The sequence below is a fragment of the Pelodiscus sinensis genome, chromosome 19 (assembly GCF_049634645.1).
Source record: "Pelodiscus sinensis isolate JC-2024 chromosome 19, ASM4963464v1, whole genome shotgun sequence".
Lineage (NCBI taxonomy): Eukaryota > Metazoa > Chordata > Testudines > Trionychidae > Pelodiscus > Pelodiscus sinensis.
In genome coordinates this window covers 17,589,710-17,608,224 of record NC_134729.1, presented here as the reverse complement: position 1 = coordinate 17,608,224, position 18,515 = coordinate 17,589,710, and the positions used below count along the sequence as shown (strand labels likewise).

At 66.6% G+C, this 18,515-nt stretch overlaps 1 protein-coding gene across 2 annotated transcripts; it reads right to left on the bottom strand.

The window, feature by feature from the left end:
- Positions 1-1,031: 1,031 nt before the first annotated feature.
- DIRAS1 (DIRAS family GTPase 1) lies at positions 1,032-17,659 on the bottom strand. 2 transcript variants are annotated; one of them, XM_075902737.1, is made up of 2 exons: positions 17,535-17,659; positions 1,032-5,423 (listed from the first exon to the last, which is right to left on the bottom strand). In XM_075902737.1, the coding sequence occupies exon 2, from the start codon at positions 5,397-5,399 to the stop codon at positions 4,803-4,805; it is 597 nt and encodes a 198-aa protein (XP_075758852.1). In that variant the 5' UTR covers positions 5,400-5,423; positions 17,535-17,659; the 3' UTR covers positions 1,032-4,802. The 2 variants fall into 2 exon arrangements, with proteins under 2 accessions (XP_075758852.1, XP_075758851.1); XM_075902736.1 differs by lacking the exon at positions 17,535-17,659 and adding an exon at positions 17,205-17,354.
- Positions 17,660-18,515: the final 856 nt, after the last annotated feature.

The following is an 18,515-nucleotide window of genomic DNA, read 5'->3' as shown; positions in this document are numbered from 1 at the left end:
GAGAGGGCCGGGGAGTGTGCGCAGCTGGGACAGTGACGCACGGGGGTGCACGCACACGCACGCCTCCTCACGGACAGGCACACGTGCCAGGGCGTGCACCCATGCCGGTGTCTCTTCACTCCCCCATCACACCCCTTCCCCTCTCGCCCTGCCTGCATCACACCCCTTCTCCTCCCCCTCCCCATCACACCCCGTCCCCTCGCCCTGCCCCATCACACCCCTTCCCCTCTCACCCTGCCCCCATCACACCCCTTCTCCTCCCCCTGCCCCATCACACTCCTTCCCCTCCCCATCACACCCCGTCCCCTCGCCCTGCCCCATCACACCCCTTCCCCTCTCGCCCTGCCCCCATCACACCCCCTTCTCCTCTCCGCCTGCCCCATCACAGCCCGTCCCCTCTCACCCTGCCCCTACATCTGGCCCCTGCACCTTGCCTGCTCCTGCCCCCAGGCACCCCACACAGGGGTTGTTGTTTGGGCAAATCACTGTCTCTCCCTCCCCACTGCCCCGCAGCTCTGGGGGGTTGGGTTTTTCTGGGGCAGGGTGATCCCGCAGGCCGGCGAGATGGGCGAGATGCCGGAGGCGCTGGCTCCGGGAAGTGGCCCCGGGCGACAGGCCCGCTGCGCCCCAGGCAGTAGCTGGGACTTGGCCACTGTGTCCAGGGCTGAGGGGGTGGCCCTGGGCCAGGTAATGGGGTGGCCCTGGGGCCCCCCGAGGCGCATTCCCGCTCCCGGGCTACAAGCCCAACGGAGCAGGGTGCCCCACAGTGGGGGCAGGGAGTCACCTCCTGCCTCGGGGCAAAGGAGGCGGCCTCCGGGGCCCATTTGCCGGGGGGCTCTGGCAAGGCAGGCCGGGAGCCAGCTCAGACGGGCAAAGCCCGGCCCGGCCCCTCTCCGGTGGGCAGCGAGGCGCCCGTTTGGGCCCGGCAGGGCTGCAGCGAGGGCGACAGACCCCGACCGACGGGGACTCCCGCCCTGTCCCCCGGAGCGGTTCCCAGCCAGCCGTGCGAGGAAGCAGCGCGCACACGGGCCTGCAGGAGTAACGGCTTTATTTCAGGAAGACTAGTTCTAGCAGAAAGGCTACATCGCCGCGCTCCTCCCTCTCGGCTCCCTCGTCGGTTGGTTTGAAAAAGCCCGTGCATGGGAGCTAGTGAGCGATCTCATGCTGGCGTCGGGGAGGCAGGAGGGGGACGTACAAGGCAAGGTACGAGAGTGGAGTTTCAAAGCACCATACACGAGTCGAGACAGCAGCCCCGTGGCTGGGCGCACGGCGTTATCCCGGACGGGTCAGAGCCTGGACAAACCTGCGGGGGCCCGGCCCCCTCCCCTGCTGGGCCCGGCTCTCGATACCAGACAGGCCAAGGGGCTGGGCCCAGGCCTGGCTCCCCCGTCAGACAAGGGCTGAGACGGCTGGGCCAAGGGGGCGACTGTTGAGTCAGAGTCTCGCTTCCTCGCCGGGGGCCCGGCCAGCTCCCCTGGGGAGCTGCAATTCCTGAGGGATCGGCCTCCCGAGCGGAGCAGCTTCTCCACAGGCCGCTGGCTCAGACGCCGCCCGGGAACGCGGGAGGGACCGGGGCTTGGCAAAGCCGTGCCAGCCCCGGGGACGGCCATGGCCCCTCCCCTTAGCGCCCAGCCCCCCAGCTGGCCACTTGGACCCCCTGCGGGGGAGGCAGGAGCAGCTGGCGAACCCCACGTGCTGCCCAAGGTGGGGAGACCTCTAGTGCTTTGGGCGAGAACAGCCCTTGGGCACAAGGGAGCCCCCCGATCCTGCCCTGCCTGCCCGAGCGAGCGCCTGGATCCCTCGCTTCCTCCTCCAGCTGCACCCCCCACCCGCCTGGGCCCTCTCTGCTCAGACCCCTTACTGTGCACGTTTGCGGCTGGCTCCGAGTTCCCAGGGCTGGGTCGCCCTGCGGGGGTTCAGCGTCCCAGCCCATCCGCAGGGATTTACACCAGCAGGGCCTGGGCTGGGCTGCCCCGGGCAGATTTACTGCCCAAGGCTGCAGGCTCAAGGAGGCCAAATCCTGCCCCCCCCCACCCCCACCAGAGTGTCAGGGAGGGGGGCACGGGGTGAAGGCGGCTCAGAAGTCTCCCCTTCCCTGCTGCTTTGAATTTTGACTCTGCTGGCGTCTCCAGTCTCGGGGGCTGCCCCCCTACCCTCCGTAATGGCCCTGCACTGTCCCCTCCACCTGGCCGTGGCGATGTCCCAGGGGCATCTAGCGGTTGTGGGGTGGGGGAGGGCACTGGGCCCAGTTCCAGACCCACCTGGCATGCAAGAGTTCCAAGACTCCGGCAGGCGGGGTGTGCATCAGGCCCAGCCTCCCTCCCAGGGCCCAGCCCCGCAAACCCAGGAGCACGCCCGCCAGCCCTCCCCACCGTTGTGCTAGGTCAGAGCTCCGGGGGAGCCCGACATGTTGTGCTTCAGCCGGCAGCTTCCAGGCCGTGAAAGGTGAAGGAGTCTGGGGGCGGGGGGGCTGGTGAGTGGGGGGTCTGAGCGCCAGGGCCCTGGCCACAGAGAGGGGGGCAGAGCTGTGGGTCAGCCTATCACAACCACCAGGGCTGGGTGCAGTTTGGCTCCAGCCAGGACGTGGCTGGGGGCCACCTCCCCCTCCCCCCCACCGAGCCCCTGCAGCCGTAGGGGCTGTTCAAAGCCCTGGGGCCCCATTGGGCAGGTCCATAGGGAGCGTGGGGCTAAAACAGCCCCGCCGTGGCTGCCCCCTGCAGTGCGTGGGGCTGTCCGGAGAGCAGAGCCGAGCCAGGGTGGGGGCCTCCGGCTGCTGTGCATTGGTAGGGTGGCACCGGGAGAGCCGGGTGGAGGGTCTTTCTAAGCTGCCTGGCACCCCCGGGAGCAGACTCTGAGCCGTCTGTCACAGCTGGCTGGCCGGCTCACGGGGATTTGGTGTGGGGGGGCTAAGCGCAAAGGGTCCCCCCCCAGCCCTGTGCTTGATTCAGATGTCACGGGGCCGGACTGGGCCTCTCTGCTGGCTGAGGCCGCCGGGGGAGGCAGCGCTGGAGCTCTCGAGCCAGATTTACCCACCATCCACAAAACGGGCACCTACGGCCCCTGCAGACGGGCGGGGGGGGGGGGGGCGGGGGCATGCAAAAGGGGAAGGGTGGAAACCGGGGGTCCCAACACACGCACTTGTGCACGCACCAAAAGGCAATCGAGCCTGCGGGGGCCTGTGTTTGCGTGCACAGGGCACGCCCTCCCCTCGCATAGTGCGAGCACAACAGCCTGGTCTGCACCCCGCCCCCCCCAATTGTGCAGGAAGAGCCGCCGGCTTGCACGCTGCTGGCACCGACAGTGGGGCTGGCAGCAGACAGGCCAAGGACAGCTCCCTGCAGGCTGCGACTCGGACCCAGCCGCTTGGAGCTCGGCCCCCGGGTACCCCGAAAATCCCACCCACAGCGTAAAAAGCAGCCGGCTCCAGGCTGCGTCCAACACGCCACGAGTCGCGGCTGGCACGCCGTCCTCCTCCGGCACCCCGGCCCGGCTCGATATGTGCTGATCCTGCAATCGCCTCCTCCCCCCCCCCCCGCACCATGCTGGCATTCTGGCAACCGCAAAAGGCAAACGGGAGATGGGGGGGAGGAAACGACTTGTCTCTGGCTACCCTGCCCCTGCATGAACAATTCCCTCCCCCACGGTTTGGTCTCTTCTTGCTGCTTCACCTGACCGGCCCCTCCTAGGACATGGGTTCCCAAACTGGGGGTGTGCCCCTCTGGGGGGGCGTGAAGAAATTCGGGGGGGGGGGTGAGGCAACCCAGCCCCTCCCCATTAATTCCCCCCCCCCCCAAGTTGTGCTGCTATTTTTGTTTTTTGGCCCTGGTCAGTTCCTCTTTTTTTGCTCAACAAAGTTTGCTGTGGGGTGGGGGGGTATGGGGGGGGAAGCATGAGGGTTTCTCAAAACTCAAAAAGGGGGCGTGATGCTGAAAAGTTTGGGAACCGCTGTCCTAGGACCTGTGTCTCCTCCCTTTCACTTGGCCATGGCCAGCTAAACCTGCCTCCCGCCCATCCCGTGCATTGTGTCTCTCCCGGTTCACACAGCCAGGGCATCGGGCATCTCAGGGACCCCTCCTTCGAGCGCCCCCATGTCCTTGCCGGCTTCCCTCAGGGACCGGCCCGCGTCCAGGGCTTGGTGCGGAGGCTGGTTGACCAACCAGCGTCTCTTGGAACGCGGGCGAACAAGCGGAGAGCGGCCCCTGGCCAGCTGGGACTGTGGGATTGTGCCAGTCTGTGCGCCAGCCGGGACACGCCAAGCGCCCAGCGAGTCTGTCCAGGTCTCCGGGGAAGCGACGCCCATCAGACCCGCCCGCTGGGAATCGGGTGGGCTCCTTGGACCGGCAGGGACGGGTCTTGCGAAAGGCTCTGCTCCCTCGCCGCCGGGTCGGGGTCTCCGCCGTGTTCGGGAACCCAGCGAGGCCTGGCCCCCGCGCCGCTGCGGGAAGTCGGCAGGGTGCTCAGCGTTCTCTGCTCGCTTCGGGCCGGTCTCGTGAGCGTGGCCGCGAAGGGCTGGGGCTCCCGGCCCTGCTGGGTCCCCCCGGGGCGGTGGCCACCGCTGGAGCCAAACGCCGGAGCGGGGGGGAGGGAGGAGAGGCGGCGTGAATGGAGGAGTCTCCCCCTGCAGCGTTTCCTTGGCTCCCCCCCGCGGCCAAAGGACCCCCCCGCCAATATTGCAGATCCCCCTTCCCGGGGCGGGGGCGTCGGAAAGGCCACGGGGGCCGGGCGCAGTCCCCAGAGCAGTCACAGTGAGAAGATGCAGCGAGGAGGGAGGGCGGGGGCGGCGGGAGGGCCAGTCCGGTGCGTTACATGAGGCTGCATTTCCCCTTGATTTTGTCTGTCCTCTTCTGCTTGCTGGACCGCTTGCCGTCGATGTTGAGGCTCATGTTCCTGCGCTTCTCCAGGTTGAGCAGCTCTTGGAAGAGCTCCTTGACGTTGTAGTTCATCTTGGCCGAGGTCTCCATGAAGGCGCATTTCCACTCCTTGGCCACGGCCTCCCCTTCCTTGGCCTCCACCTCCCGCTGGGTCTCGTCACACTTGTTGCCCACCAGCATGATGGGGATGGTCTCCACGCTGCCCTTGATCTGCAGGATCTGCTGGTAGATGGGCTTCAGCTCCTCCAGGGACTGCCGGCTGGTGATGGAGAAGACCAGGATGAAGGCGTGGCCCTTGGAGATGGAGAGGCGCTGCATGGCCGGGAACTGGTGGCTGCCCGTGGTGTCCGTGATCTGCAGGGTGCAGACGCTCTTGTCACAGCTGATGACCTGCCGGTAGGTGTCCTCGATGGTGGGGATGTAGGTGTCCCGGAAGGTCCCCTTCACGAAGCGCAGCACCAGGGAGCTCTTGCCCACGCCGCCGGCGCCGAACACCACCACGCGGTAGTCGTTGCTCTGCTCCGGCATCTTGGCCCGGGGACGCGGACGTACCTGCAAGGGGCGGGACAGAGGGAGAGAGGCAGAGTCACAGGGGAGGGCCGGCAGGGGGCGGGACGGGCTGGCTCGCCGGGGTCGCCTGGGGAGGGTGAGACACTGGCGGTAGGCCCTGCGCGCCCGGGGTGGTGCACAGCGCACCTGCCCGATGGGCCCCAACCATCGACACCCCCCCAGCTGTCCACCGCTCCAGATCATCCCACTGGCCCTGCACCCCACCCTGAAACCTCCCGCCCTGTGTCCTGCCCCCCCTGGAACCTCCCACCCTACATCCCGCTACCCCCGGATCCTCCTGCTGGCCCTGTATCCCGCCCACCTGGAACCACCCTATTTCACAGAAGGGAAACTGAGGCACAAAAAGCCCACGCTTTGGAAGGTATTTAGGTGCCTAAGCCCCTGCGTAACTTGCCAGGGCCACGGAAGGCACCAGCCGCTCCCCTAGCCCCAAAAGCAACTTTCCTCTCGGCTTGTGGGTACTTCGGCCACGTGCCCATCGGGTCCCCAAGTGCGCCCCACGGGGCTCCCTCCCCGTTCCTTCCTTCCCCAGCGGCAGCTCCCCCCGCCCTGGAACACTGAACCCCCCAGGCTGCAGTTCTGTGCCCCCCCCCCCCGCCCCGCGGGCAGCCCCACTCTGCCATGGGGGTTTGGTTTCTAGCCACTCCAGCCAGCAACGGGGGGCGGGGAGGGGCCGGCAGTCCTGCACCGTGGGTCAGGCCTGCCCAGCTGTTTTAGTGATTTAAAAGGAAAAAGGCGGTGACGGGGGGGGGGCTGCAATTAGGGAGGGGGGGGTCTTTCAAATTCCCTTCTCCTTGCCATCAAGGGCCCGTTGGGTGCGATTCACCCCTCGGCAAAGCCTTGGCTCCCAGCCCCCCACTTCATCTCCAGCCCTGGGGGGGAGGGCTGGCGGGTTAGCGCCCAGAAGCCTTGACTCCCCCCTCCCCCACGCACTGCCGCCCCCCTGCGGGGGAGGCCCAGCACACAAGCACCGTGCCGGCCGCGTGCCCTTGCAGCGTCCTTGCTGGCATCGCCCCCGCTGAGAAAGCCCCGGGCACCTGCCCCAGCCCAGAGAACAAGCAGGCTGCGGTGCCCGGCCCCGCCTCGCCGCCCGGGGGGCCCTACCCAAGAATAGAGCAGCTCGTCCTATTTTTAGAAGACGCCCCTGTGCGGCCATATGGCCGGGGCTGCCACCGGCCCCGCAGCTTAGCCAGGCGATCGCAGCGTTGGAAGGGGCCAGGCTGGCTGGCTGCAGGCCCCGGTGGCCACAGGGGGCCCTGGCACATTGCCAATGCGGGCCAGCCGGCGGCATCGCCGTGCCAGGGGACACGAGAGCGTGGGGGGCTCAGGCCAGGCGCAGGAGGAAGGGCCCCCCCGCACTAACCAGCTGGGGAATTGAACTCACGGACACTCAGGGGCCTGGGACCGCTGGAGAGCCAGCTCCCCTCTCTGCCCGGCGGCCCGTGCAGGGCGAATCCGGCTTGGGAATGATCAGAGCAAAGGGCCTCGTTAAACCCCCTCCGGAATCCGCCCTGCCCTGGCTGGCTCTGCTGATGTGTGTGGGGGGGAGGCCGCTGGGACACTGGGGGGCTTTTTGCCCCCCAACTTTCCTAAGCCCTCTCCCCAGGGGAGCCGCTCAGAGCCAGGGGGTCTCCGTGCAGATCCAGGAGACACGCCCTGTGCTTGCTCTGACGGAGACGTTCCATTTGCCCTTGCCTGCCCGGGTCCCGGAAGGTGACTTTCGACTCAGTCTAAGCGTTCTGCCCTTCCGCAGGGAGACTCGCAGGGACAGCGACGGCTTCTTCCTCGCCAGCAGTGTCACATCCCTCCTGGGTCAGCAAAGTCTTGCCCCGTTCTTTGTACTTCAACGCTGGGAACAAAGGGACAGACTCCTCCGGGCCTGTCCGGTCACTTACACCAGTGCTAAAAGACTGCAAGGGCCTGTCGGACTGGGAGCAGCACTGAAACGACTACACGACATTTTTTTTCCATCCACATGTGGAATAAATTTTATTCTGTGCACCAAGGCAGGTGTAGATGTGCACCACCTGGAGAACCACACGCTGCTGGCGGGGAGCGCTCTGCTCATCAGCCGGGTGGCATTTGAATTCCTCTTGGGTGGGCGCCCAAGCGCTCAGCTGACAGGGAATGCTGCCACGAAGCTGAAGAAAATGGGACCCACATTTTCTCCAGCCAGAGCTGCTGGTCCGGGACAGACTCCTGCTGCGAGCACAGGATGCTCAGACGCCCCAGAAGAGATCAGGGCCCCGTCGTGCACAGACGCAGCGAGAGGCAGGCCCTGCCCCAAACAGCTTGCTGCTTAACTAGACAAACCAGAGAAGGCGTGGGGGACTTATCGGGGTGTGAACAGGTAACTGGTTACCCGGGAAGCATCACCCTTAACAAGTATTAACTGAACAAGGGTTAACCGGGACCCCCATGGGGGGGGGCGGCACAGGAGGGGAGGGAGGCTGGCAGCAGAAGTCAGCAGTCCGGGGGGGGCTCCCGCTAATCGGTCCATCCTACCGTGTAACCGGTGAACCGACTAAGCAGGATTTTACACCCCCGCGGAGCTGACATCCAAAGTCCTGGTGCTCACCACAGGCTCCGCTGCCTCGCGTCGCTTCCATCTAACACCGGGATTTTATTCATGCCACCCCGAGCCGCGCCGGCTGCACGCAGGCCCGACTCCGGCACACACGCCAGGCGCAGAGCTGCTGCATAAGCAGCTGCCATTTTCACACGCACGTTCGTGCCTGTTCCAAAGAGTCTTTCGCAGCCCCCGTCGCTCAGCCGCTTGCGAGCCCCGGGGACAGCGTGAACAACAACAGCCCCCTCGGGAGCTGCGGTTAATCACCCCTCCGGTGGATTGCATTACCCAGCCGCCCCGAATCCCGCCGAGATGCAGCCTACAGTTCAGAAACGTCCCTCGGCCACGGAAGGAAATCGCTCCCAAGAACAGAGCGCACTGGCCGGTCTGATCCCCGGGCGTTTACGCCGACGCACGTCAGGAGCAACTCCAGGGAAGTGAGCGAAGGGCCCCGGGGTAAAGCCAGTCAGAGCGAACAGGGACGTCGGAATCCGGGCAGGTTTGGGGAGGAGGGAACGTGCCAACGCTGCTCTGCCCTGCAAATTGCACCTGACTGGGCAGCAGTGTGGTCTAGTGGGTAGAGCACTGATGTAGCAATATGGACACTTGCGTCTATTTCTCTGCCCTGCCACTGACCTGGTGGTGACCTTGGGCAAGTCACATCACTGCCACGCCTCAGTTTCCCCATCTGTGCAAGAGACCGACACTGGCTGCGTAAAGCACGAGGGCACACCCGGAACACGGGCGTCTCCACTGCAGCTGGGAGCGAGCCGGAGGGACAGACTCGAGCTGGTGCACTACGGAGAGCGGCGCCGGGACGTCACGACTTCCTCGGGGAGACAGGCTAGCGTGGCCAAATTTCCCGTGGTCCCAGAAAGTTTGTTCACAGCCCCCAGGCCTGGCTCGCAGGGTTCTGGGCTGTTACTTAGCTCTAGTTTTCCCCCTGGTGTCTTCTCAGCGCCCAGGGAGCAGGGGCCGTGCTGGTCGTGCTGCTAGACAACACTGACCTCCGGGGGCCTGGGAAATCCTCTGGTTCGGCCGCTCAGGTCCCCAGGGTGCCGGTCTAGAGAGGTTCAACGTGGAGATTCCCAGACGGGTGCCGAAACGCGTACATTGCCCGGCCCCAGCGCTCAGTGTAGACAGGGACGGCGAACGTCACATCCCCCCAGCTGGCCTCCAAGGGACTGTGAACCGGAGCACGTCCCAGCCGGCCCCGGGGACCGGCTCCCCCTCGCCCTGCAGTGGTGGTGAAACGCCACCGGGCCCAGGGGCGAATGCCGTGCAGCCGATTCGCACGGGTGTGAATGGCGGCGCAAGGAGCAGGTGCCCTGAGAATCAAGCCCAGACCTTTGCTGACCCAGACGTGCCTCCAGCAAGGGGATCTACCAGGCAAGTGGAGACAGCGACTGGGTGGGGGGCTCCCTTTGTCAGTAACACACCGACCTGAGCCCAAGGCAGAGCCGGGCGGGGACTCATTTCCCCTGCCCCAGGTGGGGGTGCTTGCTATGGGGCTTGAACCAAGTGCTTCTCCCAGACACCCCCTCCCAAGGGCACCAGCTGCAACCTGCCTCCCCCTGACTGTCAGCTACTGTCACGAGTTTGCGCGGTCTCAGCCCTTCCTCTCAGGGCCTCCTGATCACAGAGACAAACCCGCATCAGCACCGCCGGCCAGACTCTGCTAAGACCACAGCACCTTCCGCTCCGCCCCCCCGCCACTGAGAGCAACGGAGAACCCCTCCCTTCTATCCCCCATAGAGAACAATGGCAAATTCACTAGCCCTCCCCCATTACAATGGAGAATCCCCCCCCCCCCCCGAAATTAGCAACAATGGAGACTTCACCACCCCTCCCCCATTACGATGGAGACTCACTGGAGAACAATGGTGAATTCCCTCCCGCCCCCGCCCCAAACAATGGGGAATTGACCGAGAACAATGGGAGCTGAGGGCCTACGAACCTCCTACGGAGAAGGGCCAACCCAGAGGGGAGGATGGGGACAAGGGGGATAACCCTTTGTCACTCCCCAGCGCTAGGGCCGATGCAGGCTGAAGGCCCCTCCATCCGCCAGCTGGCTGAGGCAGGCTCCCTCCCGGGATGCTCTCAAAACCTCCGTGCGCGTCCCTGCCAGCGCTGGGGAGGGAGATCTGTTTTGGAAAAGTCTCCCCGTGCACCTGACACCTCTCTAGCGGGTTTAATTCCCAGTCTGGCGGCTTCCCCTTTGGTGTATTTAACCCATCACTGGCTAGGCCTTTTCTCTCGTTAATATCTTGCCAGTGACAGACAGACCCAGGAAAGACAGACCCAGGCTTGTGGCAAAGCATTATTGTTCAACAGCTGCTGCGCTCCAGCCCAGAGGTGGCTGCATGTTCGTGGTGGGTGAGGTGATCGCTTAGAGGCAAAAGGGGGGAGGGGAATCCACGATCCTATTGCGGGGGGAGTTGGTTTGGCGGTTCATCCGCGCAGGAATCTACCTGCCTGCCCTGTCCTGTGCCGCCCCCACCCCCCGCAGCTCCTATCCTCAGCCGCTCTCCTGAGCAGAACACCAGCGGCCTCCAAGCCTGAAACGGGCTTTCAACTCGCGACCGGCTCAGCCTGGCCTCAAAACGAGCGGGTACGACTGGGCAGCCCCGCTGGTTGGGATCTTGGGCAGCTCCCCCGGAGCAGGGGGGAATCCCTCGGCAGACGCCAGGATGTGATGGGTGACGATCAGGGCAAGGCGAAGGCGGGGGGGGAGGGGATGCTGCTATTCTGGACCCGAGATGCCGAGCACTGAGCCATCTGAATGGCCCAGGCTACACAGGGTACACAGAGCGCGTTAGAAAGCCCGGGCAGAGGCCGTGTTGCTGGGGGGCAGGGGAGAGGAGGGGAGGGCATTTGGCTAGGAGCCAGCCGACCTGTGGGCTAGTTTCAGCTCTGCCTCTCCCTTGCGGGGCGACCTTGGGCAGGTCACGGCACTGCACGGTGCCTCAGTTTCCCTCCTGGCCTTCATCTCATCCATTTCGATGGTCAGCTCTTCGGCGGAGGCACTGCCTCTCTCTGTGTGTGCGCAGCGCCCGGCCCCACGGGGCCCTGATCTCAGCCGGGGCAGGGCCTGTCCCTCGCTGTGTCTGTCCTCACCCGGCCCAACGGGGCCCTGATCTCAGCCGGGGCAGGGCCTGTCTCTCGCTGTGTCTGTGCAGCGCCCGGCCCAACGGGGCCCTGATCTCAGCCGGGGCAGGGCCTGTCTCTCGCTGTGTCTGTGCAGCGCCCGGCCCAACGGGGCCCTGATCTCAGCCGGGGCAGGGCCTGCCTCTCTCTGTGTGTGTGCAGCGCCCGGCACAACGGGGCCCTGATCTCAGCCGGGGCAGGGCCTGTCTCTCGCTGTGTCTGTGCAGCGCCCGGCACAACGGGGCCCTGATCTCAGCCGGGGCAGGGCCTGTCTCTCGCTGTGTCTGTGCAGCACCCGGCCCCACGGGGCCCTGATCTCAGCCGGGGCAGGGCCTGTCTCTCGCTGTGTCTGTCCTCACCCGGCCCCACGGGGCCCTGATCTCAGCCGGGGCAGGGCCTGTCTCTCGCTGTGTCTGTCCTCACCCGGCACAACGGGGCCCTGATCTCAGCCGGGGCAGGGCCTGTCTCTCGCTGTGTCTGTCCTCACCCGGCCCCACGGGGCCCTGATCTCAGCCGGGGCAGGGCCTGTCTCTCGCTGTGTCTGTCCTCACCCGGCACAACGGGGCCCTGATCTCAGCCGGGGCAGGGCCTGTCTCTCGCTGTGTCTGTCCTCACCCGGCCCCACGGGGCCCTGATCTCAGCCGGGGCAGGGCCTGTCTCTCGCTGTGTCTGTCCTCACCCGGCACAACGGGGCCCTGATCTCAGCCGGGGCAGGGCCTGTCTCTCGCTGTGTCTGTCCTCACCCGGCACAACGGGGCCCTGATCTCAGCCGGGGCAGGGCCTGTCTCTCGCTGTGTCTGTCCTCACCCGGCACCACGGGGCCCTGATCTCAGCCGGGGCAGGGCCTGTCTCTCGCTGTGTCTGTGCAGCACCCGGCCCCACGGGGCCCTGATCTCAGCCGGGGCAGGGCCTGTCTCTCGCTGTGTCTGTGCAGCGCCCGGCACAACGGGGCCCTGATCTCAGCCGGGGCAGGGCCTGTCTCTCGCTGTGTCTGTCCTCACCCGGCACAACGGGGCCCTGATCTCAGCCGGGGCAGGGCCTGTCTCTCGCTGTGTCTGTCCTCACCCGGCACAACGGGGCCCTGATCTCAGCCGGGGCAGGGCCTGTCTCTCGCTGTGTCTGTGCAGCGCCCGGCACAACGGGGCCCTGATCTCAGCCGGAGCAGGGCCTGTCCCTCGCTGTGTCTGTCCTCACCCGGCACAACGGGGCCCTGATCTCAGCCGGGGCAGGGCCTGTCTCTCGCTGTGTCTGTGCAGCACCCGGCCCCACGGGGCCCTGATCTCAGCCGGGGCAGGGCCTGTCTCTCGCTGTGTCTGTGCAGCACCCGGCCCCACGGGGCCCTGATCTCAGCCGGAGCAGGGCCTGTCTCTCGCTGTGTCTGTCCTCACCCGGCACAACGGGGCCCTGATCTCAGCCGGGGCAGGGCCTGTCTCTCGCTGTGTCTGTCCTCACCCGGCACAACGGGGCCCTGATCTCAGCCGGAGCAGGGCCTGTCTCTCGCTGTGTCTGTCCTCACCCGGCACAACGGGGCCCTGATCTCAGCCGGAGCAGGGCCTGTCTCTCGCTGTGTCTGTCCTCACCCGGCACAACGGGGCCCTGATCTCAGCCGGGGCAGGGCCTGTCTCTCGCTGTGTCTGTGCAGCACCCGGCCCCACGGGGCCCTGATCTCAGCCGGGGCAGGGCCTGTCTCTCGCTGTGTCTGTCCTCACCCGGCACAACGGGGCCCTGATCTCAGCCGGGGCAGGGCCTGTCTCTCGCTGTGTCTGTCCTCACCCGGCACAACGGGGCCCTGATCTCAGCCGGGGCAGGGCCTGTCTCTCGCTGTGTCTGTGCAGCACCCGGCACAACGGGGCCCTGATCTCAGCCGGGGCAGGGCCTGTCTCTCGCTGTGTCTGTCCTCACCCGGCACAACGGGGCCCTGATCTCAGCCGGGGCAGGGCCTGTCTCTCGCTGTGTCTGTCCTCACCCGGCCCAACGGGGCCCTGATCTCAGCCGGAGCAGGGCCTGTCTCTCGCTGTGTCTGTCCTCACCCGGCCCAACGGGGCCCTGATCTCAGCCGGGGCAGGGCCTGTCTCTCGCTGTGTCTGTGCAGCGCCCGGCACAACGGGGCCCTGATCTCAGCCGGGGCAGGGCCTGTCTCTCGCTGTGTCTGTGCAGCGCCCGGCCCCACGGGGCCCTGATCTCAGCCGGAGCAGGGCCTGTCTCTCGCTGTGTCTGTGCAGCGCCCGGCCCCACGGGGCCCTGATCTCAGCCGGAGCAGGGCCTGTCTCTCGCTGTGTCTGTCCTCACCCGGCACAACGGGGCCCTGATCTCAGCCGGGGCAGGGCCTGTCTCTCGCTGTGTCTGTCCTCACCCGGCACAACGGGGCCCTGATCTCAGCCGGGGCAGGGCCTGTCTCTCGCTGTGTCTGTCCTCACCCGGCACAACGGGGCCCTGATCTCAGCCGGAGCAGGGCCTGTCTCTCGCTGTGTCTGTGCAGCACCCGGCCCCACGGGGCCCTGATCTCAGCCGGAGCAGGGCCTGTCTCTCGCTGTGTCTGTCCTCACCCGGCCCAACGGGGCCCTGATCTCAGCCGGGGCAGGGCCTGTCCCTCGCTGTGTCTGTCCTCACCCGGCCCAACGGGGCCCTGATCTCAGCCGGGGCAGGGCCTGTCTCTCGCTGTGTCTGTCCTCACCCGGCCCAACGGGGCCCTGATCTCAGCCGGGGCAGGGCCTGTCTCTCGCTGTGTCTGTCCTCACCCGGCACAACGGGGCCCTGATCTCAGCCGGGGCAGGGCCTGTCTCTCGCTGTGTCTGTGCAGCACCCGGCCCCACGGGGCCCTGATCTCAGCCGGAGCAGGGCCTGTCTCTCGCTGTGTCTGTCCTCACCCGGCACAACGGGGCCCTGATCTCAGCCGGGGCAGGGCCTGTCTCTCGCTGTGTCTGTGCAGCACCCGGCCCCACGGGGCCCTGATCTCAGCCGGGGCAGGGCCTGTCTCTCGCTGTGTCTGTCCTCACCCGGCACAACGGGGCCCTGATCTCAGCCGGGGCAGGGCTTGTCTTTCGCTGTGTCTGTCCTCACCCGGCCCAACGGGGCCCTGATCTCAGCCGGGGCAGGGCCTGTCTCTCGCTGTGTCTGTGCAGCACCCGGCCCAACGGGGCCCTGATCTCAGCTGGGGACTCTAGGAGCTGCCTTCATAATAAACAACATTTTGCCCTTGGTGCAGAATGGTCGTGTCTGGTCCACGAGGGACTGGCCTGACCGCGAGCAGCTAACACATTTAGGATTAGGTCCGAATCCTCAAAGGGATTTAGGTGCTTCCTTCCCATTGATTCCTATGGGAGTCAGGTGCCTAAATATTGGGAGGGCCTTATGCCTCGGTTTCCCATCTGTGCAATGGGCACAATAGCCCTGCCCTGCTGGCATGGGGGGTAAATACTTCAGCGATTGCTGGGCGCTCGGGCCCGTGGTACCGGAGAGAGACAGAAGCACCTCAGATGGGAAGCTGGTCTCGCCCGCCGGGCGACACCAGCCTCTGGCCCCCAGGTTTCTCCACCCCCCGGTGACGAGGTGACCGAAGCAGGGAGAGCTCATGGGGTCCCAGTGATGCCCCCCAGCCCCGAGGCCTCGCTCCCTCCCTGCTCCGCAGACACCGCCCGGCTCCCTGGGACCAGGTGCTGGGTGCAGCGATGGGCTGGGCACATTGCTGCAAACGGCTGCCGAGGTACGTTCCGAGGGGAGCAAAGCCCCTGGCCGGTGGCAGAATCAGCGACCCTCACGTTACAGACAATTACCAGGCGAGCCTCAGTTCATCCAGGGCGGGTGGGATCAGAGGCACCCCAGCCCTCCCCACCCCGGCCGCCCCACCCCGGCCGCCCCACCCCGGCCGCAGAATCCGCCAGAGGGCAAGTTTTGGGAGCTTAGAGCAACTCCTGGCGATTAACTCTCCAAAGCCACTTCCCTGGGGGGCGGAAGGGGGGGACATGGCCAGGAAGGGGGGCTGCCCCTGGACCCACCTTCCTCAGCAGGCCGTCGGGTCAAACCCTGTGCTTCAAGGTGTGTGTGTGTGTGTGTGTCCCTCTAGGTATGTACACAGAGACAGGTTTAGATACACACAAGCACATGGATATGCCCTCTAGATACACAGCCGTGTGACACGTATGTCTATACACAGAGCGCGCTAATACATGTGGATCTGCTGTGTACATAGCCCCCCCACACACACACACCCCACCTGCTTCCACACACGTACGCACCTTTTCAGCCGCCCCGAGGGCCTGCGCAGGGCTCATCCTGCTGCGCCTGCTTTTGTTCACGCACCAAAACAAAACCCACCTTGACCGCAGCCCTCCCTGGCGGCTCCCCTTCCCCTTCGTTAGCTCCCCCCCCCCCCCCCCCGATTAGGAAAGGACGTGGGAAGGAGTCATGGAAGGGTTTGATCTGGGGGGTGCCCGGCACCGGCGGAGCTGGCGCAGTTCCAGGTTCTTTGGCTCGCCTGGCGCCGGAGGGCGGGATGGGCGAGGGGCGCTTGGCCCCGGTGACAGGACTGCTCCTCCCGGGGGGCGTGAGGAAGCGCTGGCGGAGGACGAGGCACGCGGGATGGGCTGGCGCTCCAGGCCTCGCAGTCCCGGGGGAGACGGCACGCGAGGGGGGGAGGAGGAGAGAGCAGAGCCAGCCAGCGCGCTACCACAATCCAGCCCCAAGCCCATCTCTGCACCTCGGCACACGCCGCGGGGCTGCCCTGTGCAGGGACGTCTCCCCCCCACGCGCCGCGGTGCCTCTCCGGCCGCAAAGGTAGAGGTGTGCTAGGAATGCAGGACTGCAGAGAGGGGCGCACCCGGTCAGACCGCGGGGGGGGGGGGGGTGACGTGGGATGGCTGGCGGGATGGAGAGAAGGGACTGGATACAGAGCGGGGTGTGGGGACGGGGGGGGGGGGGTGTGAGGGTAGGTGGATAGAGGGGCTCTGAGGATGGGAGGGAGAAAATGGGGATGGGGTCTGAGGATGGGGCACATGGGAGGGCAGAGGGGTCTAAGGATGGGGATGGGGCAGAGAGAGTCTGAGGATGGGGGGCAGGGAAATGGGGAGGGGCAGAGGGGTCCGAGGATGGGAGGAAGGGAAATGGGGGGGCAGAAGGGTCTGGGGATGGGGGGCAGGGAGAATGGGGGGCAGAGGGGTCTGGGGATGGGGGGCAGAGGGGTCTGGGGATGGGGGCAGGGGAAATGGGGGGCAGAGGGGTCTGAGGATGGGGGGCAGGGGAAATGGGGGGCAGAGGGATCTGGGGATGGGGGCAGGGGAAATGGGGGGCAGAGGGGTCTGGGGATGGGGGGCAGGGGAAATGGGGGGCAGGGGGTCTGAGGATGGGGGGCAGGGGAAATGGGGGGCAGAGGGGTCTGGGGATGGGGGGCAGGGGAAATGGGGGGCAGAGGGGTCCGAGGATGGGGCGGGGGGGGCAAAGGGGTCTGAGGATGGGGCAGGGGAAATGGGGGGCAGGGGTGTCCGAGGATGGGGCGGGGGGGGGCAGAGGGGTCTGAGGATGGGGCAGGGGAAAGGGGGCGGGGGCGGAGGGGTCCGAGGATGGGGCAGGGAAAAGGGGCGGGGGCGGAGGGGTCTGAGGATGGGGCAGGGGAAATGGGGGGCAGGGGTGTCCGAGGATGGGGCGGGGGGGGGCAGAGGGGTCTGAGGATGGGGCAGGGGAAAGGGGGCGGGGGCGGAGGGGTCCGAGGATGGGGCAGGGGAAATGGGGGGCAGGGGAGTCCGAGGATGGGGCAGGGAAAGGGGGCGGGGGCAGAGGGGTCTGAGGATGGGGCAGGGGAAATGGGGGGCAGGGGAGTCCGAGGATGGGGCAGGGGAAATGGGGGGCAGGGGTGTCCGAGGATGGGGCGGGGGGGGGCAGGGGTGTCCGAGGATGGGGCAGGGAAAAGGGGGCGGGGGCGGAGGGGTCCGAGGATGGGGCAGGGAAAAGGGGGCGGGGGCGGAGGGGTCCGGGGCTCTGCAGACGGGGGGGCCCGAGGTCGGGGGCTCCCGCCCGCCCGCCCCCTCTGAAGACTCGTCGCGGCGCCGCCTTACCGTGCGCCCGGCCGCCCGCGGGGGCTCTGCTCATGGGGCAGCGGCTCCTCCCTGCCCGCCCGGCGCGGCCCCAGCTCTGCGCACCGAGCCGGCTGGCGAGCGCCTGACACCGGCCGCCGCGGCGCGCAAACTCCGCCCCCGGCCGCTGGCGCAAGGCGGGTGCTGCAGCCCCCACGGGGCGCGGGGGGGGGGGGGGTTACTAGCCCCCCCGGCAGCAGGGGGGCTGCCCCCCCGCGTGGCGCCCGCCGGGCCTAGGGCAGCCCCGGAGCCGGCGGGGGGGGGAGCCCAAAGAACCGGGTGACCTTGCTGGAAGCTGCTTCCCGGGTTCACCTGGCGCCCGGCGGCGAGTCCCCGCGGCGAGGCTGGACACGGCAGCTGGAAGGCTGGGCAGGCGCCAGAAGGGGCAGCGTTAAGGTGATGAGCTCACTGGGTGGCTGCCGCATCCTGCCTCGGCCACGCGGGGCGGGCGGGGGAGGAGGGGGGGGGGTCTAGAAGACCATCATGAGGGGGGCGTGGAGAAAGTGAAGAAGGGGGGGGGGGGTCAGCACGTGCAATGAACAGGCAGCAGGTTTAAAACCAACACAAGGAAGTGCTTTTTCATCCAACCCACAGCCAACCTGTGGAACTCCTCGCCAGAGGATGTGGTGAAGACCGGGACTTGAACAGGTTCCAAAAAAGAGCTAGCTAGATTCGTGGAGGTTGGGTCCGGCAATGGCTATTCGCCAGCTGGGCAGGGAGGGGGTCCCTAGTCTGTTTGCCAGAAGCTGGGAGTGGGCGACAGTGGAGGGATCACTGAGGATTCCCTGTTGTTCCCTCCCTCTGGGGCACCTGGCATTGGCCACTGTCGGCAGACGGGGCACTGGGCCAGATGGGCCTTTGGTCCGACCCAGTCTGGCCGTTCTGATGTTCTTGTACCACTTGAATGTTGCATGGTGGTTTTTGCAGTTTCTTTCCTAGGCGTGTCGGAAGGGAAGGGAATATCACCCAACCTGGGCTCGCTGACCCCTGGGACCTCCCCCCACCGTCTCCAGCCCGCTCCTCTGATGGGAGCCCTGTTTGGCCCGGCCCCTCTTTCACTCCTGTCTTTGCCCAGTGCATTGGCCATGGCCGGAGCGCCGACGGGCTGCAGTGGCATAAACAATTCATCCCAACCATGCCCTCTCTCCGGGCCAACGCGGCAGAGGCTACGTCTGTTCTGCAGGCTTCATTCGGAAGAAGCTTTTCCGGAAGAGATCTTCCAGGAAAAACGTCTTTCGAAAGAGCCCGTCCACACGGCCGAAGCCCATCAAAAAAGCAATCTGCTTTTTCGAA